The sequence below is a fragment of the Cebidichthys violaceus genome, unplaced genomic scaffold (genome assembly GCF_023349555.1).
Source record: "Cebidichthys violaceus isolate CVI_PGR_0920_01 unplaced genomic scaffold, fCebVio1.0.p SCAF_9, whole genome shotgun sequence".
In the NCBI taxonomy this organism is placed as follows: Eukaryota; Metazoa; Chordata; class Actinopteri; order Perciformes; family Stichaeidae; genus Cebidichthys; species Cebidichthys violaceus.
The window spans coordinates 17,124,563-17,149,031 of NW_027176975.1; the positions used below are offsets into that span (position 1 = coordinate 17,124,563).

General features: G+C 43.5%; 1 protein-coding gene across 3 annotated transcripts in view; it reads left to right on the plus strand.

The window, feature by feature from the left end:
• The first annotated feature begins 214 nt into the window (after positions 1-214).
• The window catches only part of tncb (tenascin Cb), a 49,673-nt gene continuing 25,418 nt past the window's right edge, over positions 215-24,469 (plus strand). For 2 of the 3 annotated variants that reach the window (XM_068703263.1, XM_068703264.1), the window contains exons 1-8: positions 215-585; positions 13,533-14,090; positions 15,500-16,720; positions 17,415-17,678; positions 17,779-17,894; positions 18,377-18,530; positions 22,280-22,549; positions 22,851-23,036. In XM_068703263.1, coding sequence (XP_068559364.1) covers positions 13,604-14,090; positions 15,500-16,720; positions 17,415-17,678; positions 17,779-17,894; positions 18,377-18,530; positions 22,280-22,549; positions 22,851-23,036 — 2,698 coding nt within the window. In that variant the 5' untranslated portion in view covers positions 215-585; positions 13,533-13,603. Of the gene's footprint in view, positions 586-13,532; positions 14,091-15,499; positions 16,721-17,414; positions 17,679-17,778; positions 17,895-18,376; positions 18,531-22,279; positions 22,550-22,850; positions 23,037-24,469 lie in introns of those variants that run through there. The other variant, XM_068703266.1, reaches the window with a different exon arrangement.

The following is a 24,469-nucleotide window of genomic DNA, read 5'->3' on the forward strand; positions in this document are numbered from 1 at the left end:
GCCCTGCATTCACTCATATCTTGCCTTCCATTGGCCTGCCCGCTGCAATTTGCAGCTAATGGTCTAACCCCCCCCCCCCCCCCCCCCCCCCCCAGAACCCCCACCTTTCCGTTCCGACTCTCTTTCTCTCAGTCACTCTTTCTCTCCCTTTCCAGCCTTGAGGCGTCCCGTTTCAGCTCCTTTGCTTTCAGTCACAATGCTGTGGAGAGGGTGAATGGGTGGGGGGCATTTAAGAGAGCAGTAGGTGGGAGTGGAGTCTGACCGCAGAGGGTCTACTGTTTAAGAGAAAGGGAACTCACTCTCTCCCTCCCTCTCTCTCTCTCTCTCTCTCTCTTTCTCTCACTCCGCCGCTCTCCGTCTCTCTCTTCTCACTGGCTGCACAACATCAGCCGGCTCTCTAGGTGGACTCGAGTAAACACTCTAAGAGAACAGAGGGAAGAGAGAAGATGACAGAGCTGTCAGCGCTCTGAGAGATACACACCGGTGAGAACGTTTGCCGGGGCTGGCTGATAAGGCGCTCTTCAACACCTGTTTCTGCTTACATTTTCTAATCAGTGGAGGAGCTGTGAGCATCGTGCGCGTGAGGTAAGTCACCTTCTTTACCTGCACGGAGCCGGCGTGCTTGAATGGGAGCAGAATGAATGGGCTGAATGGACTTTAATTAAGATAATTGAGAAAAAACGCATTGCAAAGCTGGACAACTTTATAACTTCAACCACATTCACTCAGCTTTTTTCCTCTTTTATATAAATTGATATCAAAACTTTCTGGAGGAATTATTTCATTATCATTTTTTATGAAATTGACTGTAGGGCTACAACTAAGGGCATTAGCAATTTTTCTGTTGATTATAATTGTTTCGTCAACAAAACATTTAAAAAAATGAAGTGACATCAAATCACTTATTTTGTCCAAAAGCCTCAAATATTAAGTGTATCAACATTTAAAATGTGTGCTAGATAAATGACCCAAATTATTGGATTTTGTCGATTAAATTTCAGGTATCTAATCAGCTAATAGCCTAATCTGGCTATTATATATCCTCACCTCCAGTGAAAAATGTGGGATTTCCATCCATCAGAGCAGCTTCTGAACATCACCCTCATGTTTTACAATGGAGGACTTCAGAGACCGGCTGAATTTTGTACTTCACTGAATGCAACTGGGCGCCAATTATGTTTTGTTGTAAAAGTTTTTACTCTCACTTACTGGCTATTTCCCATTTTATTACCAGAGCAGGTAAAATAGAGTAATGTCTTCAGAGAGGGAAGTCTGTGATGATCCACTGAATTGTTCTGTATGCGTTGGGGCTGATGCTGATCGATAAGATGGGTAGGGTCAGTGTGTGTGTGTGTGTGTGTGTGTGTGTGTGTGTGTGTGTGTGTGTGTGTGTGTGTGTCCGTATCTGCTGCTTGCCGGAATAGCTCCAGCTGTACACTTTATGGTTGCCAGCAGACAGTAGGCTTGTGTAACCCAGGAGACAGACAGCTGCTATGTATTAGATGCTGCTGGTTGGTTCCTCTCCCAGATCTCCAGCATTCACACTGCCGGCTGTAAACTGGCAGCCTCACTGAGACACACACACACACACACACACACACACACACACACACACACACACACACACACACAAACGCTGGCAATGGCTGTCCCTCTCCATGTGCTTCCCAGTCTCCTATCTTGAGGGCAGCTTCATTTGTTTGTCAGTTGCGTCCGACACAGACATCGCAGAAAGAGAAACAGACAGTATGAAATAGAGGATTTAGTAAATAAGATGGTATTCGGTGATGTGGGTGTTTGACAGCAGAAATATAATTTCTGGATTGCTAAAGGACTTACAATCTTTAGTGTCCATTGAGTTTGTCAAACAAATGTTAAGAATTAAAGCAAGCTGGTGTGACTTTTGCTAAACGGCAGCATCGGTGGCCACAAGTGTCGATTACGGGTTAATGGTAAATTCAAACAGTAGCACAAGTAAAGAAGAGTCATTAGTGCTACTGAGTCAGCGACCTGACTCACCCAAGTCTGGATAAAGTTTCCTAACATCCCCCACCATGAGCTCCTGGTCATACCAGACAATGTAAGAATGATGAATTGAGAAAGGGTGCGTTTAACTGCTTATGATTTTCAGTTTTGATTTGCCGGCAAATGAATGTGCTGTTTTTAGCATCAAATCTTTTTCCTGCCAGACTGAGTTCTGTTTGTAGGTTAGCAGTTCTTTGAGGCAGGATTTATTGCAGGGCTCACAGATTCACACTGTATACGCCTGAAACCGTTTGCGGAAAAATCCTATCCTTACGGTGCCCGATATGGGGAGGATGTAAATCATAGTGACAGAGGGTTAGAGCGGAGGGTGAGCGGTAAACGGGTGAGCGAGATGTGGGCGTGTGCGGAGATATAAGGTGGGCTGTGATGGAGGAGACCCACAGGATACCAGGGCAGCGTCTGCCGGATGGTAATTGTGTATGATGAGGAGATGCGGACACAATGAAGCAGCTGTGACTTCAGGTTTACCGGTTCAGCTCAATCCATCTGAAATACTTCTTTTTTTGACTCATTTCGACTTATTCCGGATATCACACACTGACTTTTTCTGCATATCTGCTGTCCTATTGTCGGTGGCAGCAAAGGCTTGGTTGCATTAATGTTTGATGATACTTTGGCTAGGCATATGAGTAGCCACTGACAGTGACACTCGGCACAACGATGAGTGGGAAACAGGCCTTTGTTTGGACAGCTGTTTGCTTCCCGACGCTTCATGCCCCACAAAGCTCTCTGAGAGGATGACTGTCTTTAACCCCACTTAGCTCCTTCGCTGGTGATTGAAAGCAAACAGTAATCGTGGGTTTTTCAGATGACCCACGCTGGGCAAGGCTCAGGAGAGATGCAGAGATGTTTTGGGTTGGATTAAATGAACATCATCTTTAATTCAGGCTGATCCAGACTCTCAATGTCGCCTCCTCTGTTGCCCTTCCCTTTGTCTCTTTTCTTCTTCATTGTCCCTGGTTTCTGGTGAATTGCCGTGCTGTCTTTAAATACCATGGGGTTCAGCAAAATTTCCCTAGATTTCACATCATTTATGAGTACATCTTTGGATGTTTTCACCTGGACTGTGCTGCCCGGTTTATATGACCACCTGTGGTCCAGATGGCTCTAAATACCTTGAATCTAGTAAACCAAAAGACACATTAAGCACAGTGAAACTGAAGGTCTAATGTTAAAAGATGAGCGTCAGGCAGTAAAACAGAAATCACTGCTTTAAGTATAGACATTAAAAATAATGTGTGTTTTGTGGTTTGGACGAATCTCAGAATTGTACTCTAGCACCACCGACGGAAAATCTGGTCACAGAACAAGAATCCTGTCTTCTCAAATTCTAACATCCTCGGCTGAACTTGAAGGATTGCATCAAAGGGTAGCATGCCTTTGTTCAAATAAATGTTTGTTAGGCACCAATGATTCCCACAAAAGTCACCACAGTTGGATTTTCCTGTGCCCCACTCAGGCCCAGTTCGATTAGTCATCACCACAGTACAAAGACCCCCCTCAAAGAATTCCATTGTTTAAAGCATTCCAGATGGTTTTTAATGTTCCTCGGATGCTAATATGCAACAGGAATGGAGTGGAAGTCTCGGAGCTGTGGGTTCCGGGATGCCTTTGTATTGCCCATACCCTCCATTGGAGGCATCCAATGGATGATTACATGTGGTAGACACTTCGCACCGACACTTCGCCTCCACCAGTGACCTCATACATTGGAATGCATGAGCCATAATGTTCTTGGAACAAGATGGGGGCCCTTTAGAGAAGGACAGACAATTTAAATTAGGGAAAATGGTAAAAAACCAGGGAAGCCAATGAAGAGCCGACCCCGGGGACCGGGGTCATTAGGCTCATACAAGTGTCTGAATGGAAGGCACTCCCAATTTGGACACGCAACACGCTTCAGGCTTTTATCACAGACAAGGACAAACAGATGTCCGGGTATCACAGCCAACACGCTCGCTTCCATTTATAGTGGAGAGAAAAAAAAATCCTTTCCATCCTGTTTGAATGGAAGTAACCAATAAACCTCCAGTGTAAAGTGCTGAAATATGCAGTCTTTGAAAGGCCTTACAAAGTCCTCTTACATGTTTACTCAGCATTCTTTAGACTTTATCAGAAAAATCTCTCCCTCCAATGTCTGAATCCACCACTCTAGTCACCGTACAACTCAAACGTCAAAGATATTCCACGTAGAAAGTAGTGATTGTCTGTCCTTTAGAATGAGAATAGTTTTGTTTGGTACAAAAAAACAAATTCTGTTGGTTGGTAGTATCTTTTAGTTTGTAGGTCAAGTGATTCATGCAGTCTGACACATTTCCACATTTCTCTATGTTGCATGTAGGTGCCCCTGGAGAAAATACATTGATAACAATTCCATTTTTTAAAGTTCACAAGTAGTCACTAGCCAAACGCTCTCTTGAGATCGCAGGGAGACTGGGGCTTTCACCTTGCAGCTGTTTACCTGAGAGGGAAGGTGTTAGTTACATAGTAAGTTTAGACGAGTCCCAGAAGTTGACATCAATACCTCGACACAGGCAGCAGCCAGATACGAGCCAGATTTTTATAGTGATTGCGGTGCAGTGTGAAAGCTGAGGAAGGAAGTAGGTAGAATGGAGGGGCTACACGATTACTAGCGTCTGGAGAAAACAGCAGGTCGATGTGCTGTAAAGGCTGCACATGAGACTGCCAAGTCTGCACACCACACGGGGGTTAGGCTAATAAACAGTAGGTCACCAGCACCCCGGCATGTTAAAAAGCTCATGAACAATGGACAAGCCTCCGACCTCTCCATCTGGACCCAGCGAGAACAGCAGCGCAAGACGGAGGCGCCGCGGGGGAAGAGCCATAAAGAATATCGAAGGGCCTCAGGACGAGCCGCGAGTTAAATCACAATGCAATAAAAAGTAAATTGAGATTTGACTGTCTGCTGTGCAATTGACCCAGTGAGCACACTCGTTCACTCAACATTAATTTTCTCCGTATCTCAGTGTCAAAGTCGGAAATTGGTTTTGGTTGAAAAAATAGACTTTTTGGGGCGGTATCAGTCAGACTTGTCAGCTCTGGCTCCAAAGCACTCTGGCTGTTCTGCGAGCACGATAGGGCTCAGCCTTGGCAGAGCGCTCTCTCTGAGTACCCAGATAAGTGTTTTCTGCCGGTATCTCAGATCCAGCCTCCCCGTCTGCCTTATCAGCCATGAACACACTAACCCCCACCACTCCCCCGCTATCTGTGTCATCAAATCCAATGGGGTCACAGCGGAGAGCCAATGAGCACAGCCTTTGGTTTGATGAAACCAGCCTTCTTTCCATCCATCAAAAACAAGTGTATTCCCCATTTCATATCTGTTTAGCAAGTCAAATCATCATAAATTGTTTACCATCTGGGAAATAATGATAGCATGTTGTCGTGGAAATATTGATATGCTTTATTGATTCAGTGCCTTCAGTCAGATTTGTTAGGCGTGAGAGGGGATAGAGAGATTTTACACTTCAAAGGCAAAGGACCTTTGTCAGAGGTTGAAAATAATTATGGATATTACATACATTTACATTCACCAGTGCAACCACATTGCCTGGATATTTTCAAGTGTCATCTGGACCTCAGTGAAAATAATCCTCTGATTATATTTGGGCATCATGAGTTATTGTATTCACACTATAGCATAAATAGTCATTTGCAAAGTTGTCAAGTGATTTTACTGCACATTTTTCAAGAAAATGTCTTGAAAGCCAATAATAGACGTTTCAGCCTCTGAATGTTAGCAAAAGAATCTGTACACACATCACTGACATATTGTCACCTCATAGTCGCAGACTACGAGTTTAGGGCTGCAAGTAATGATTATTTTCATCAATATCATTTCAAGGATTAATCTGCCCATTATATTCTCAATTATTCAATAAAAAATTGGTCCATTTTATACCAGAATGTAGTGAAAAATACTGCAACTTGACAAAAAAAAAAGCGTTGATTGTAGCCTCTTCAATGGTCAAATTTTAAATAGCCAAGTCTGCATTCTGCCATCTTAAAAATAGCGCTGAAGAGAGTTGGGTTGGTTACTATGAATGACCACTTTCACAATATGATTTGTTATTAATACCAAAAATATGAAATATTGCAGCTTTAAAGTCACAATTAAAGAAAAAAACAACCTTTACTGTAATGGAGCTTTATACTTTAAATTATCAAATGTATCTATCATGCTGGTTCCATGACCTGAGAACTGACAGATTTGTCTGCTCAGATCATATTTGTAATAACCATTAATGTTGGTCTGGGACCTGCTGCACCTAACTTGCTTTCAAACAAGACAGAAGATTTTCCCGAGAAGAGAGGAGACAATTAGCCGTGTGCCGATGTCATTACCTGACCACATCACTGCCACATTCGAACCAAATCCTACGCTCAGCCTCAGCCGTTTCCCTCACATGAAATGAGTCGAAACTGATTGCCTCTTCGTCTTGTTTTCTAATACAGCATCCCTCCAAAATTCAGCAGTTTGCTTCTTTACTCTGCCTGAGGGGCGGGTTGTGTAGTTCAGCACAACAGCGATGGCCGCATTGGTCATAAAGGGTGGAAAAAGATAGACAGCGTGTGTCTTCCAGAGCGCGAGGTGATAATAATTTGAAAACCCTTTTCTGCCATGCAACAACGACGCCATCGATCGCGCGTCGGGCAGTCGGCTCAAGCCATGCCTCTTCCTGGAAATTCATTTCTGTGTTTGATGATTATAACTCACAACTATAGTGCTTCCTCAGCAACTCGCTATCTCTCTGGCTTTGACCTTGGTGGAGACAAGGGATCTAAATCAATATTCACCTGCTATAGCTCAGGACGTATGTGGGAGGTTTCTTTCACCTCGCAAGGGAAGATGATTGCGCTAAACATGTTCATCAGCAGATTCCAATTCTACATATGTGGTTCTTTGGGATAAATGTGCATTGTAAAGAATGTGAAGAGGTTACAGTGTTGACATTATGTGTCTGTATTGCAGAGATCTCTACTGTTAGTTAGGAGTTCAGCTTTTTTTCATTTTTAGAACTGATTATTGTAAATTTAGATTGTATGGACTCAGTAGTACAGGGGAAATGCTGCCCCCCCCCCCCCCCCCCCCCATTCTGGAGCATGTGGCTACATGTTACACATTGCACCTTTAAAGTGGGATATCATCATTCTTGACATGGCAGTGAGTGTCCGTGACAGAGGCCCATTTCTTGGTCCCTTTCCCTTGTTAGTGTGACAGTGTCTCAAGGTAAAAAGAGCCCCAGACAATAACCCTTCATTCAGTCCTTGTACCAGCGACCCAGATTTGGATACTGTACCAAAGAAGGCAAGCTGAGTTTTTGTCATGGGTGACCCACAAAACTAGGCAAGCTTGATAAATTCTTCAGAAATGAAAAGAAAGCATGCACATCCTATCAGACCTGTTTAACATACAGTCCTGGGACTTGAGTTGTAGTTGTTGAATATTTACAGCTTTTTACGCACCAAGGGGGGCACGCCACTTCATTATCCAAATTGTTTGTTGTCGAGTAATCAGACACACTCACTGCTGCCATTATGCAGCGATAGTTAGCAAATCTTTCTTTTCCTTTTGTTGCCTGCGTGTTGTTTTTTTGGTTTTGAAATGACCTACAACACATTGCTGTTGATGACACTTGTCTTTTATTTTCTGCTAAAACAAATTACATTTTAAGTAGCACTTTCATGTCTATGATGCCATAGACACACATACAATGCATACTAATCTGCTTATAGCTATATTTATCATCTTTACAACCATAATCACAACACATTATAAAGCATTTAAAAAGACTTACGTTTTACGTCATACGTTTCATAGTACTTTTTTGCAAGACATATTATTTTTAAGACATATATAATTATAGTTCACATAGTAATATATATTATTCACATAGTAATATATTATGTTATAATATAACATAATATAATGTAAATATATATTTTTTTTCCACCACAGCGAGAGAGGAGATGAAAGATGTTGCTGCCAGAGAAGCTGCCGACTGACCGCTGATCTTTACTCAGCGAGCAGCAAGTCGCTTAAAGGGTCTGAAAAGTCCGTAGCTATTAACATTCTGGGCTGTCTTTTTGTTGGCCCGGATGTCTTCCACGCATCCCTTGCGTTTTGTCTTATTCGTCTTCCATATCCTATTTTTGCAAATACCTTGTTGAATCAAGGCCCTGAGTCCAAAGGGCAAAGTATATAAAGATGTGATTTGGCCAGCCAATTAAGAAAAAAAACAACAATGAGATCTACCTGTTTTATGGGGCGGTGAGACAAAAAAAAATGAAAAGACAGTTGTGTCGGCCCACCTGGAAAATGCTCTGTCTGCCAGATTGCCAGTCTATCCTTGCTACCATTCTTTCTTTTCCTTTCATTAAAAGCACTGACAGCACGTTTGCTTTTAAATGACAGACCACACATTGCTGTGGATAACACTCGCCTTTCTTTCGTCCCAAAACAAATTGCATTTTATCTTCAGAATGGCTGCACAGATAACCACTGCTTTCCCAGCAATAGAAAAGCTGCCATTTAGGATTCTCAGCAAAGGTTAACCACAGTAACAACTGCATTTGGCAGCATGGGTCCATGACTGAGTTGGAAAGAAAGTTATGTCTACAATCCTCCCCAGACAGAAAGTCTGCCCATCAATGTCTCAACCAACTGAAAGTAAAACCTGTGTCTAAAAGGAGGAAACGATCATGCTGCTAAAGTAATCATCCAACAGGGATTGATTTATTTCCATTGAAACAGTGTTGTTATCACCCACAAGACATGACCAATGCTAAGTGATAATACGATCCAAGCCATGTTGGGCTGGGGATATTCAGTAACTCATAGGGTTTTGTACTGACTGGACTGCCCTTGTTTAACTCTTATCTTGATCCCCTTGGTCTGCCTTTGTGTGAAATAAATGCGTTCTCCTGATGTACCCAAGGTGTAAGGTTCTGTACCTGCACAACATGGAAGCTAAAGAAAGGGACATGCTGGAAAACACTTGTTCTTGTCAGGAAGGAGTGAGTTACCGCTGCTGTTTTTTACATTACATTAATGGAAAAATCAGGATGTATGAGAGGACTTATGTAAAGAAGCAACTCTCTGTGGATTGTCAATCCTGGACTCTTTGGATGTGACTGTTTCCTCTGCCCCATACACATTAAGGAGTATCAACTTTTGTTGGAAGGTTTGTGCATACCACTCTCATGCATGTTGTGGATCTGGATCTGCATTGCTATCGGGTGTGGTTGTATCACAGTAGTTTTACTAGTATGAGAGCAGTATCAGACCTATACCTGATAGTGGTATTGGTTCCTGCCTCCCTAATTGGGGTGGTTGTCCATGCAAAGCATCTAAGATTTCTTTAATCTGGGACTGTGATCTTTCCCTAATTTTTTTTCCCTAATATCTTTTCCCTAATAGTTGTATTTTGCTTAAACTTGCCCAAACCTCAGCCATTCAAGAGACAGAACAGAAAACTATTATATGAAACATTTCAAATGGATTTTTCAAAAAGGCATTGAAAACTGATGTTTTGTCAACAGGGCCACCACATCAGAAAACACTAATATCGGTCAATTTTAAATGAAATTAAATCCCCCCACAATCCAAATACATGCAGGTTAGGTTAATTACTCTAACTTGGCCGGAGGTGTGAATGTGAGTGTAAATGGCAGTCGGTCTCTATGTGTCAGCACTGTGAAAGCCTGTTCAGGGTGTACCCTGTTTTTGCCCATTGCCAGCTATCGGCTCCAGCCCCCCACAACCCTGACGTTTCTGCATACTAATACGTTGAATTGGTATGACATTTTTGCCTTTGATCAGGGCAAGTGACATAGTACAAGGAGCGACCATTACAGAAGCTTTGTGGTATAATAACAAAATAACAAGCAAGAAAGTCCACAAGGGCATATGGCATTGGTGGTGGATGGGTCAAACAAACACAGGACTATCACCCACAAGAACGCCGTTTGTGTCCCACGTGAAACCAAAAGTAAATGCTAACTTTATGTAATGCTGCATAAGGGGCTGATCACACCAAGACGCATCGCCAGAAACGCGACGTCGGCAAAACTTTTGTGTTCCTATGGTATGGCATGCCTGATGTGTGCTCCTCTTTTGCGTTGCGTTATTCAGGCGTTTTTTTGATGCACATAAACGTTAAAATATTTTCAACTTGTCAGTGTCACACTTAACCAAGGCAGTCAATCAAATCAAGCAAGAGGTGGGCTTTACTACTTTACCGCTGACTTCCTGTTTTGATGCCGGTAGATGTGGTTGTAACGAGACTGATATTAGCAATAGTTAATTACAATGAACTATATAATTTTCCCCTCCTCCTCATTCAACAACAGAGCAACAGAAAGAGCTCGATGTCTGCATTGAATCACTTTTTTTGCACCCCAGCGCAATTGGCTCATCAGCTATTTTGTCCGACTTGCCAAGGGGCGTTTTTGAAACGTCCGTGCCTGTTGTAACGTGTCTCTGTGTGATCGGCCCCGAAGAAAGTCTGCTGTTAATTATTCACGTTACTTACAGTTGTTAGGTTCAGTTATTCCGTTCTGTTACGTTGCGTTGTACCGTCGTGTGGCTACGTCGTGTGGCTACGTCGTGTGGCTACGTCGTGGCGTTAAGTCGTTATGTGTTATCTTGTTACGTTACCGTACGTTGTTATGATGCGTTCTTCCGTTATCTTGTTGCGTTGTCGCGTTACGTTGTCGCGTTACGTTGTCGCGTTACGTTGCACGTTACCATTTTTACACAAACCATGATCTTTTTCTAACTTCTACCAACTAGTTTTGTTGCATAAACTTAACCAATCATATCACAACGTTAATCACATGTTAACCTCTGTGAGACGCACAATACAAGGCTGATATGAAACACATTCATTAATATGTATTTCTGGTTAAGAAATGTCGACATTCAGCGTATCCGGGGTTTTGCAGACACATGCAATGCAAACACCAAGTTTTAAAACCAAGATTTTGGTTTTACATTTTTTTTTGTGAATTTGGTTGTTATGATGCATTGAGGGTTCCATTTAAAGTCAGGTCACCTTTAATCCCAAAACAACAACACCATAAAAGGAATTTAACATTCCTGACAGTGAGAGACCTAATCACTTTTGAAATCAATGCCAAGTGGATCTTTCCAGCTCTCCACTGTGTGAGGTATAAAACTTCAAGTGTTTCGCTCATTCACAACAGGGTCATTTAGATCAGTTGCACCAAATGTGTGTATGCCAGCTGGTTTCTCTTGGAAAAAAAAAATCGCCTAACATTCGACCACAAGACAGGCAACATGCTTTGTTACTGTTTGAGAAGCTAACTATACAGCAAAACCAAATGAGGGAATAACAAAGCAGCAGCAGTCAGATTGTATCAAGTCTGTGTCTGCAGTGCCAGCAACCAGCAGCATTAGCATAGTGCCAGGGCCACATGGTGCTTATGAAGGAAGTCCAAACAGGGGAATCAGCTCTCTGCTTCTCAGCGTCACACTCAGATTCTCTTATTGTGATTGTTGTAATTCATATTTAAGAGTGGTAGAATCCATCTAAGAGGAGAAAAGGTCAAATCAGATTTCTTCTCAGATTCCGTGGAACTCTCTTCTCTTCATCTATTTCTGAATAAAGCCGAGTTTTGCCAGAGCCACAGATTCTCGAACAAAGCGCGCTTTGGTCTCTCAGGGTTGCCTTGCTCAGAAGTCCATGTGGAGAGCAGCCAGCCTTCAAAGTGAGAAAGCCAACCATCCGCCCAGAACTAAAACCTTAGCAGAAACTCAAAGCAATTTTCTGGCTATTTTGTTGATTTAATCCCTAGTTTGTGATGCTTGGGCACAGCGGTGTGGCTGTATTGGTGTGCGCGTGGATGTGCATGTGTGACATGAGAAGCAGGGTGGCGGGGGTGGGATGGACCCCTGAGGGCCCAGATCCTTAGTGCTCCCATCAGCAAGTCATATTAGCACTTTTACAGTCGACCCATCATGGAGGCGCTCATCCTTGCCTGTCTAATCAGGGGGCTGGGGGGATGCAGGGTGCATGTGTGTGTGCGTTGAAGCAGTGGGATCGCTTCAAGCTGAGCTCATCTGTCAGCTTGCCTAATCACACGTCAGGCCGGGGTGAGGAGACCGAACACCTCTTGCTGGAATATTACCTGCTGACTGTCAGCCTCCCGGTTCCCGCACACATGAAGATGGCCAGCAAAGACGCCCCATGTTTTTTACTGCATCCACATCAGCGCCACTAAGTCAGGTGTAGTGGAGAGAAAATGAAACCACTTCATACATAATCCACCGCAGGGTTTGGAATATCCTATGTGCTTATCCAGATATTTTCATGTTGGCTGCTAACAGCTGCTATTAACCTTTAGAGCAGCCAAGGCACACATTGGTTTTATTAGAGGCAGGAAATGATTGGTGTCAGCATCTCTGACAAGGTGGGCTAAAAAAGGCTTTATATAAACTGAGGCTGAGCCAGACACTTTGCATGCATGGCATCTCTACTGATAATTTTGTTCTCCCTTTTGGTTCCAGTACTGACAGGCTAAGAATTGTACTTTTTATATCTCTCAGCATCTTTCAGGATAGAAAACCAGTAGAAACAGGATTATTAAAGGAAACTAAATGCTTTAAGTAAATAAATCAATAACTAACACATTATGTAACTGCAAGAACATACCTGTAACCAACCCTTATATTTAATGTATTAAAGAGCAAGAAAAAAAAACAGGTCTTATGGTTGGCTTCCAGTCCACAACCTTTTTTTTCCAACAGACTTTAAATGAAAGAAAACCCATTGGCTGTCAAGAAAGCAGTCAGAATGCTGACCTGGCTGTTTGCAGGTAGTAGGGAAGTTTGTGCAGACCTCTGTGCTTTACAGGAATCCCACAGATGGTCTAACCATACACCGGTAATAATCTGCCAGCTTGGGTTGTGGCCTGGACTTCAGAGAAAAAGACGGAGAAGGCTCCCCACATACAGTTGTTGCTGGGGCTGTCCGTGGCTACCTGATTTCAACGTGGCCGGAGAAAAGAAAGTCTTAGATAGCCAAGGTCACACGCCGCCCCTGCGGTGGCTGCTGCTCCCTGGTCCTCAAAGGAATTGTGAGAAGAATGTCATCTGCTAAATGTGTGTCTCCGCCTCTAAGAGCAGAGGGGCCTAAAGTGGGTCAGGGGCAGCAACAGGATTGGAAGTGGTCTTTTGTTGGGAGCAACAGAAGAAGGTTAATTGTTTTCAGTGGGATACTATAATATTTAAGTTCAGCTTTGGCCCCCGTTGTGGATGTATGTGTGGTGAGAGTATATTAATGAATGTATCCTGAATGGCAAGGGCAAACCAGAAAAGTGAATATCCACCAGAATTCTGCGTAGATTTCTATGTGATGCACGTGTAAAGACAAACTATGTCTTTACGGGAAAGAAGTGCCCTTCTTAATTTTTCCCTTCTGTCTGTACTTTCTTTTACTCAGGACAAGAACACCTATTTGAACCCTGAATAGTCTGCACGAAGCTGCTACTTCCTTAGTGTCAGGGTGTCGTCATGGGGATGAAAGGCTTCATCTTCGGCTGCGTGACCGTGGCCCTGCTCCTCGAGCTGTCCACCGCCGGCCTGGTCAAGAAGGTCATCCGCCACCGTAGGGATGCTCTGGCGCCTACGAAAACCCAGGAGAACCTCACCCTGCCCCAACCGGACCAGCCAGTGGTGTTCAACCACGTTTACAACATCAACGTCCCCACCACATCCCTCTGCTCCGTGGACCTTGAATCTCCTGGCGAAGCCGAGCTCAAACACAAGGGCGCCCCGATGGACATGCAGAACACCGAGCACATGGAGCACACGGTGGACGGCGATAATCAGATCGTCTTCACCCACCGCATCAATATCCCCAAGCAGGCGTGCGGCTGCAACAACCAGCTGCCGGACATCAAGGATATCCTGAACAGGCTGGAGATGCTGGAGTCAGAGCTGTCTAGTCTGAGAGAGCAGTGCAGCAGTGGGACGGGCTGCTGTGGAGCTCAGGTTACGGGTAGGTCTATACCTTTCCCTCTATGTGCTGTTGTACTGTAATGTCTGTGTTGTAACGGCGGTGTGTGTCTATTTTACTATACATGAAGTCAACTCAGGTGAAATTCTAAGTTTCTAAAGTGCTGCCAGTTTGAGAGCAGAAGGCTGTGAATTATGGATTTCAGTTAAGGGAACAAATGCAGCACAGCATTAAAAACTGGTCAAGGCAATCATTTCAAACATTGGCTGTATAAATGGCTGGATAGGTTCACAGATGTATCATCCTACCCTGTAGTTCTATTTTTCCCTTCCTTTTACTACACTATAGAAATAAACATGTAAAGACAATGTATATGGAAAATAAAATTAGACCTAAAATTGAACCTTGCGGTACACCACAGGTAATGTGAGATGTAGAGGATGCGTAATTGCCTAAGGTGACCGAGTGGGTTCTGTCTAAAAGGTAAAACTAAAACCAACTAAGTGCAGTGCATTCCACGTCCTTAGTAGACGGTGAGACGGCTGTTTGTGACCCGTGTGAAACCAAGTCAACATTGACCTATTACATTACTTTTGATACGTAACTTCCATCATTGACTGATGCCATTTATGTAACAGACATACACATTTTAAAACATGATCTTTTCCTAAACCTTACCAAGTAGTTTTGTTTATAAAGTAAACCTTTAAACTAAGTAAATTCTATGGAGGGTTATTTTGAAAAACGCATGTAACAAGCAGAAACTGACATATTGCTTCTAACATTGCTTATCACAATCTAATGTAGACCAGCGACCCATTTAATGCAAACAAACAGATTCTCATGATATTGTTCAAGCTTTCGGCTTATCTCCTGTCATGACTTGAATTTAAACATCATTGTAAGTGCAAAGCCTCTTAGCATCCGACTGTCAGTTATGGGTTGTCAGAGCATCCTTCCATGCATCATCAAGTTTGGAAACATTCACCCCGTCGAGAAGATTTCCAGTCTCTGTAAATACATTTTTATGGTTTGATGAAATGGACTGATTTTAAATGCAGTCAAAAATGTATTTTATATTTTTACAAAAGATGGTACATATGTTTTTCTCAGCAAATTAATCTTTACAAATGAACACCACTTTCAGGATTTTTGAAGCTTGGATCTTGAATCTGTAGAAGTGAAAAGCTATAAACAAACTACAATAACAGTCACTTGAGCGTTAGTATACACAACCAGGCTGTAAAGGTGCACTAGTCGGAATGATGAGGTTTTTCAGTATCGTTTAGCCACTATTTAGCCTTTTTAAAGACACTAAAAGCATCAAAATGCATGGGAGGGATATTTACAGACTTATATATATATATATATATATATATATATATATATATATATATTTAAAAACTTTAAAATCTCGTATGCTTATGTTTTTCTTTCTTTCCCTCCCCCAGGTGAAGTGTCCACAAAGCCCTACTGTAATGGCCGTGGGAATTGGAGCACCGACACTTGCAGCTGCGTATGTGAACCTGGATGGAAGGGCCCCAACTGTACCGAACCAGAATGCCCCAACGACTGCCAGGACCAGGGCCGCTGTGTGGATGGCAAATGTGAGTGCTTTGAGGGCTTCGGAGGTGACGACTGCGGCATTGAGCTCTGTCTGCTGGACTGCGGTGACTATGGGCACTGTGTCGAAGGGTCCTGCCTCTGCGAGGACGGCTTCATCGGTGAACACTGCACCCAGACCAACTGCCTCAATAACTGCCTGGGACGTGGACGATGTGTAGAAGACGAGTGTGTTTGCGACGAGCCATGGACAGGCTTTGACTGCTCCGAACTCATCTGTCCAAATGACTGTTATGACCGCGGACGCTGCATCAATGGCACCTGCTACTGCGAAGATGGCTACACTGGCGAAGACTGCAGTGAGCTCACTTGCTCTAGCAACTGTAACAACCGTGGTATGTGTGTGAATGGCCAGTGTGTGTGCCAGACCGGCTACAGTGGAGAGGATTGCTCGAAGCTCACCTGTCCCAAGAACTGCAACGAGAGAGGCCATTGCTTTAACGGGAAGTGCATCTGTGATCCAGGATTTGAGGGTGAAGATTGCTCAATCCTCTCATGCCCTGACAACTGCAGCAACAGGGGACAGTGCATCGATGGAGAATGTGTATGTAATGTAGGATACCAAGGTGAAGACTGTAGCGAGCTCTCTTGCCCTAACAATTGCCAAGACCGTGGCCGCTGTGTCAACGGACAGTGCATGTGTGACAGAGGCTATGCCGGGGAGGACTGCAGCATCAAGACCTGTCCAAAAGCCTGCATGGGCCGCGGAGAGTGCGTGGACGGCAAATGCATGTGCTTCGTCGGCTTCACTGGTAAAGACTGCGGCGAGCTGACCTGCCCTAATGACTGCCTGGACCGCGGTCACTGTGTGAACGGACAATGTGTTTGTCACAAGGGTTTCACTGGTGAGGACTGCAGTGAGAAGACGTGTCCCAAGAACTGTCTTGATCGAGGTTACTGTGTAGATGGCAACTGTGAGTGTTATGAAGGTTTCACTGGGCCGGACTGCTCCATACTGACCTGCCCAAATGACTGCCAGAACCAGGGACACTGTGAGAACGGAGTATGTGTTTGCAACGAGGGCTTCATTGGAGAGGACTGCTCTGAAGGTAATCAAGACCATGCATGCATGCTGTGCTGCTTTCCACAGGTTAATTTAAAATAATTCATCCCATCGTCTACTTCATTGTACTACCGGTAAAGCTTGTGCCGATTGGCGATCGGATCTTATATCGATGATTTGAGGGATGATTGAAGATTGTTTTTTACTATTTTTACTACTACTATTTTTGATTTCCCATTAAAACTAACATCAGTGAATTGATGATTTGGTTGATATTGCTTAGCTTATTTCTGGAAAAACTGGAAAAACTGCAGTAATGAGTGAATTTACAACGAGAGAAAGAAGCATTGTAGCCAGAACAAATCGTCTGCAACATACAGTAGGGTCCACAGACATTTATTTAAATGAAATTATTATTACTTTAATAACTCATTTTGTATAACATCAGCCTTCAGTGAGCTTTACACTTCCATGTCAACATGGCTCTGAATCCTGTACTCATTCTTCAGATTATATTTATACATATTTTCTAGATGAAGTCACTTCAATCCAAATTCTCAAGGCACTATCTTGATGTTATCTAATTTTTTTTCAAAATGTCACAACATGTTCAGCAAGTCAATTCATCTGCCCATACCCACATTTCTAAACCATACAGAACTTGGAGAGAACTCCCATGTTACTAACATTAAAAAAATCAACCTCAGTACAAACCACTGATTTTCAGTGTCTCTCCATAGTCTCGCCACCCAAGGACCTGACAGTGGTGGAGGTCACCCCAGAGACGGTGGACCTGTCCTGGGAGAATGAAATGCGTGTGACCGAGTACCTCATCACCTACGTCCCAACGGCCCCTGGAGGTCTTGAGCTGGACGCTCGGGTGCCCGGGGACCAGAAGATGGCCACTATTCGGGAGCTTGAGCCTGGCGTAGAGTACCTGATCAGCGTCTATGCTGTGCTCAACAACAAGAGGAGTCTTCCTGTCAGCGCTCGAGTGGCTACACGTATGTCAATCTCCTCTGTCACAAAACACAGAGTATAATATCTAGTATCAATATAGTATCTAGATGAAATGTAGTGAAAGTTTTGTTCTATGCGTCCCAGATCTGCCTGAGCCTGAGGGGCTTAAGTTCAAGTCAGTGCGGGAGACATCAGTGGAGGTGCAGTGGGACCCGTTGGACGTTGCATTTGATGGCTGGAACCTCATCTTCAGAAACACAGTGAGTCCTGCTTCCCAATATGTTAACGGTTGACCTATAGAGGCTACCTCAGTCTGCACTATTATGCACATTTTCCTCTGGTAGAAACCATATACGACCCACTGCCCCTACTTCAAATTAAATAATTGCCTAATGTGCATACACAAGGATCATGGTAGGTTTCCTGTGGAAAATGGTTCAGCCGAGCCAGCATGCAAAAACAAAGCAGTTAGCATGTTTTGACAGCTCCGATTGCCATACATTTTCTTTGTGTACCGCTTTATTTTCCCATTTGAGTGCTCATGGAAACGTTTCCTAGCAGTGCTACTGGGGTCTACTCAAAGCCACACTATATTAAACTGAGTCCCCTGTCAACGCTTAAGTCCAACCGCCACCCAGAGCGCCATTATGTATGATTTAGCAGTTTCCCCCCCCCTCCCACTCCACACATTATGCCAGGACTAGTCTTTGTAGTGGCTGATGGTGTTTCTCGGTGCTGGCAGAAAGAAGAAGATGGTGAGATTCTTAACTCCCTCAGTCGTCCAGAGACCACCTTTGAGCAGTCGGGCCTGGGCCCCGGCCAGGAGTACGAGGTCAAGCTGGAGGTGGTGAAGAACAACAAGCGTGGACCGCCTGCCTCCCAGAACGTCGTCACAAGTGAGTGTACACATTCACACTGCTAACCGGCTTATCATTCTTTTGTTTTAGACTTACTGGAATGGTTTCACTCCAGCAGGATGTACATCTTTCTTGATGGTATAAATGGTATGTTCTCTACTGCTGGTCTGCCATAGCTCATTAGTGTTGATGCATACTTTGCCCCTCATGAAATGTATACAGAAACATATTCATACTAGAGGGATGGATTCTAGAAAGGCAGGTAAAAATTGAACATCAATGTTATCGATTAAATCTCAACTTCTTTGTATTAATCCTATATTCAAACCACAATTAAAGAGAATAAACCTCAACTCCTTTTCCCCATTCTGACCCAGTGCTGCAGATTGGGGGGGGGGGGGGGGATCAAGGTTTGAGCCATCAAAATATAATGCAAAAACAGGTTGTCACCTTCATACCTTTGCGTAGGTTCATTGGTTTCGATATGTCTGGGTTATCCATCTTGCAACCCCCAACGGTGTATTGAAAACAGCCCGACATGTCAACCCTGAGTGATTAGCTCATTAGACTTCATTGCATTGTTGTGATTTAGGCGGGGTAGTAAAAACAGATATGGATTTCCCGCCCTGTTGGCAAGCTGTGAGATGGCTCCATAGCTGCATCGGGGCTATAAAGCCCAATGGAGTGTAACGCTCTGTGGAACTCGGGGCTGGGGATCAATATAAAGAATGAAAACAGGGTTGAATTCGTGGATTCACCCGCCAGACTAACCACTGACCACCGGGCTATTTTTAGTTATTGAATAGGTGTTGAATAGGGGGGCAGGTCAAAACACTTCTCCATTTCTTGATGGAGTTGTTAAATGTGTGTTTTCTATATACTGTAAGTATAGTCTCGGTGGCTGTAAGCCCCGGGAGACTTCTGTTTCAACAGAGCATATTTAACAAGCGCAGCAATGTTCAAAGTTTAATAAATGGCAGCTCCATCTAGCAGTGGGTCAGGCCACTTCATTGCTTATTTATGGTGCGAAAATGGTCCACTCTTTGCCAGGATAAACAGAGGCATGCATGGAAGAGCCATTAGAGGCCTATCGTGACCGTTGCTTATGCACTCAGCAGTACGAGCAGGGCTGGTAAATTACAGCTGGAGTAAATTTAAGGGTTTTTGTTACATTTCCACAGAAAAGGAAGTGCAGTGATTATGCCTGTTGTATTTTGATGACTGGATCCCTTATTCTTATGAGTAGCACACACTGTTCTACACTCTAAATCCCCATTACATGGATATATTCCTTCCTTGGGAAAAAAGTCAAATTGAAGGGACAATCATACAGCAGCATATTGCTGCCATAATGATAGCAAGAAAATAGTTTCAAATTAATCCCTTTCATGTTACCACAAAATATATAGCCTCAATATATAGCCTCAGTGAAGAACAATATATTGAAAGGAAGGGTAGTAGGGTCTTCACTGTAGATAGAGAGGGATACTTGGTTGGGAAGCTGATGAGATGAATACACATTTAAATAAATAGAACATTGTTGTGGGAAAAACTCTCTCTCTGCCCTAGAGTTAGTTGAAGATTAACTCATATCTTTGTGCTAAGCTATGCTAACTGTCTCCAGCTTCATATCAAGCAGACACATATTAGAGTGCTATTGAATTTCTCTAACTCCAAACTATTCCTGTAATCACATCATCATGACGTGATCTATATTTCTTCTTTTAACACCATATGGAAGAAAATGTCAAAATGGATGACCTTTTGTTATATCCACAGTTCGTGCACACACGTACTGTATGTATGCCCACGTATCAGCACTACTTGGATTATGAGGTTCAGAGTTCTGTGTCACTCAGGCTCTCTTAATGTCTCCCATTACACCGGCTTGTGGGCTCGTACTGTGGGATTTGCATGCCGAGGGGCTAATTGTGTGAAGCGAGTCCCTCCGCTCTCCCTTCTCTCCTCCCCCTCCAACCAACCCACCATGTGGGGGAGGCACCAGTCAGTCAAGCTGTCAGGCTCAGAGGGACGGCGGCCTCCCAGGAGAATGGTATCGTGACACCTGAACGACACCCTCGCAGCGTCCTCAGAAGACAAATCTGTGTTAAGCTCAAATACAGATTCTTCACTTTATCAGCCTCACGCAGAAGGTTGACTTTCCTAAAGTTGCTTACATGTGACAAATCAATTTCAGCGTCGGTGAAAAGGCACCCTTCATGGCACGGGGATTTGATCTGTAAATAGTCTAAATAGCCTCATAAATGCAATAGGGCTGTAATATTTTCTGCACCTGCATTGCTGAAATGACTGTATTCATGCATATAACACTCCTTCCCACAACAACCCTCCATCTCCTTCCTACCTTCATCGTCCTTTGTTGGTCCAATCAATCAATGAGTTAATCGATCCATCTAGCCATCAATGGCAAAACATCAACACCAGTGATATAAACGTGACAAAAAATGTCAACCCAATTCCCAATCGAAAGAAAAAGTGTTGGAATTGAACACACCCAGACTGAACACAAGGAAAGAATTCAGGGATTCTGCTAATTGTGGGTAACTTACAGCTTTGTTGTGCAGCTATGTACTGTTATTGAGTTGGCTTTACATGGTGCAACTTCTCTTTATTTCTCCTATTCCACCACTCAGGCAAAAAAAAAATATTTTCTTGCACTGGTCAATTTTTAGATTTGGAATTATTTTGCTTCAATATCATGTTTTCTTTTAGACGAGTAGAAAGAAATCATCCTAAATAAACATTTAGGTGTTTATTTTACTACTTTGTCTAATTGAGTTCGTAGATTTCTCTGAAATTCACCACAGGTTAGCATGTTTCATGGTGGTGGTGGTCGCTTAATAGTAAATGTATGTAATTCTACGATACATATCTTTAAAATTAGTTTTTTCTTAGACTCTGAGCCAGAAATCCTCACTTCAGTAGCTCTTAAATACACCAAACCTTTCACTTTCATTCCTATCTGCAGGTTTTTACAGAGGGGGTTTGCTCATATATCATTCATAACGTGTTATATAGAACATTTTATTCCTAAAAACATTGAGAAAATTGTTTTTTTATGGCTCTTGAAAGTATTTTTAGATTTATGGCGTGATAGATATCTAAAATCCCCTCTGTAAACACCTTTGACTCTAATATGTCAACAAAATGAAAAAATAATTTTGAACCTGGCTTTATCCAATGTTCACATTTATACATATTTAATAAGATAATGAGTCATTTGCATATGGAAACATAACATTTCAACATAATCAACAGGGGAAGTTTCATGGGGATTTCTAAGTACTTCTTTTTTACCCCATTCACCTGCATGTGTCTCCCCTTTAATGTTTATTTCTTTTTAACATCTTAGAAAATGTAACATTACAATAAAGTTCAAGATATAAGATAAAACAGACAAAAAAACGAACTAATCTTGTATGTAAACTTAAACAAAAGCTTTATGCTGACAGGGCACATGACATATTAGGCATGACTAGAATTAAACCTCTTGCACCTTCCTACAGTTAGGGTCACAGTTGTTCTAGTCTGTCTTAAAACGGCTACCTATGTGAACACAGAAACAGGTTTTTCTTTTAGTCTTTGGACATTCAAATATTTCTAATGTAAGTGATAGGAGACGAAATCCACACTCCTCTTTTTGTGCAAAAATGTCTATCAAGTTTCAATTGCAACAATCGTTGAAATATGCACCTGATCATATGTGTATCCGAGCAGAAGGACATTGGAATTAACAGCCATCACTGTGTTACCCCTTACCTCTCCAGTGATCGATGCCCCCAGCCAGGTGGACGTACGTGACGTGACGGACACCACGGCACTGGTGACCTGGTCCCAGCCCGTGGCTGAGGTGGACGGGGTCAGCGTCTCCTACGGGCCCAGCTCCAACCCCACTGATCGCACCGTGGTGGACCTCTCCTCCGCTGACACCCAGTACCACCTGGGAGGCCTCACCCCCGACACCCAGTACGAGGTGTCCCTGTCGGCTCGGAGGGGAGAGCGGACCAGCATTCCTGTCTACGAGTCTTTCCTCACAGGTGAGACTGAAATGACGATTTGATCTTGAGGCCAAAAAATGTATCTACCCGAACCTGTTACATCACAACCGTCTACATGAACCAGGCACAGCCTGTTTACCATCATTTTAATGAGCTGTGTTTCAGGTGGTGGGGAGGGGGGCTGGACCACACACACTTTACGTATGGCTGTAAGGATAACCTGCTGGTTTGTGTTCCTTGAGAGACCAAATGTCTTCCCAAGTACCCAAGTAAAGCAAAACAAGGAAAATCCCCCCCCCCAATTGTCAGTCTTAAGGTTTGGTCCGTGTCTGTGTTGTAGACCTGGACGCCCCCAGAGACCTGCAGACAGTGGAGCTGACGGACGAGAGTATCACTCTCGAGTGGAAGAACAGTCAAGCGCCGGTGGAAAACTATCGCATCAAGTACGGACCTCTGTCTGGAGGTGAGCACGGAGAGCTGCTCTTCCCCCCGGGACCCAAGGACACCACCCAGGCCAAGATCACCGGTACACACACCTGTTTTATGCAATACTTTACAAGTGTAACCTTGGTCCACTTTTCCCAAGTCTTGTCAGTTATCATGGATATACATTATATATCATGCCGTTATGTATCGATATCCAGATACACTCAGAGTCTGCTTAATTTGGCACACTACAGGGTGGCTGTGGCTGCGAAGTCGTCCATTAATCGCAGAATAATCTTCAATGTGGGCCCCTTATTAAATGATCTACAGTGCAAGTGCATTTAGAGAGTCTTCAACTCCACTTTTGCTAGTTAAACAGCATATAATCTGAGCGCAAGGGACAAAGGGGTTTTATTTAGTCTCTTGATCAATAATAGGTCCGTTTTACAGAGAGTCATTTCCCATTCTATTTAAAAGCCAGGTGGGCCCGGTCTCCTAAACCTCTGTCCCATCAACGACTCCATTTAAATGCATGTGAGCAAATGCACTGGTAACCTATTTAACTGAGGAGGAACCTTTAGACCAGATTGAGTGCAAGAACATATGCTACTTATACATCGTGGGCGCTGAGCGTGAAAATGACAACTGCGTCTGCCTGAAAGTAGCAATAACAGTTGCTCGGTTGTGCGCTGTTGTGCGCCGCTGTGCTCCGCTTTGAGACAGGTGTAAGATAGAGCCCTACGTGTCATTGGGCAAAACATTGAACCGAAAGTAACGTAGAGTTTGATTAATTTTTTAAGCTCGACCACACACCGTGCTAGAGCGATAAGGCAAGGAATAGTACTGATGGCAGCTGTAGTAGAAAACAACCAAATCCTGAGGAGCAAAACGAGAAGTTTCAGTGTTTTCATTCTTTTGTCTGTTATCCCATTACCACTTTGTATCCAGATGACACAGCTGAAAAGCGTCTGTGGGAAAAAAAAAAAGATACAGTGTTAAGTGTTTATTCTGCTAATTGTTTCGGCCAAGTGTTTGTGATGCTCCCTGTTAAATGGTCAGTGTTATATTCAGCCTGCTCATTTCCAGAATGGGCTGCCTTTGTTTCCTGTTGTGAAATGTTTGCCCGTCTACAAAAGGCTCACTTTATTAGAAAACCACCCGGGGGGGGGTCTGGCATTCAAACTTTAAATGGAATAACACTGCTGCTTGTTTCCCTGTGAGATCTACGCTCAAATGTTTTCATCTATCTGCACCGCCGACATTATAAAGCCATGCTTTGAGGCGGATGTGTGTGTTTTTTTTTCTTCCCCCTGTTTGTTTCTGCGCTGTGTGCTGTTGCATGGCAGGATTAGACGCCATGAGAAACAAAACAAAACAAAAAAAGCTTCCAAAAACGGGCTAATAGTGTCTTTGTCTGGCCCAATTCTTTGTCCTTGGGAGGCCCGTCCCGTGGAAATAAAAGCACTGTGTCCATTCAGCCGACGTCCCACTCAGCTCCACACACACACACACACACACACACACACATCAGCA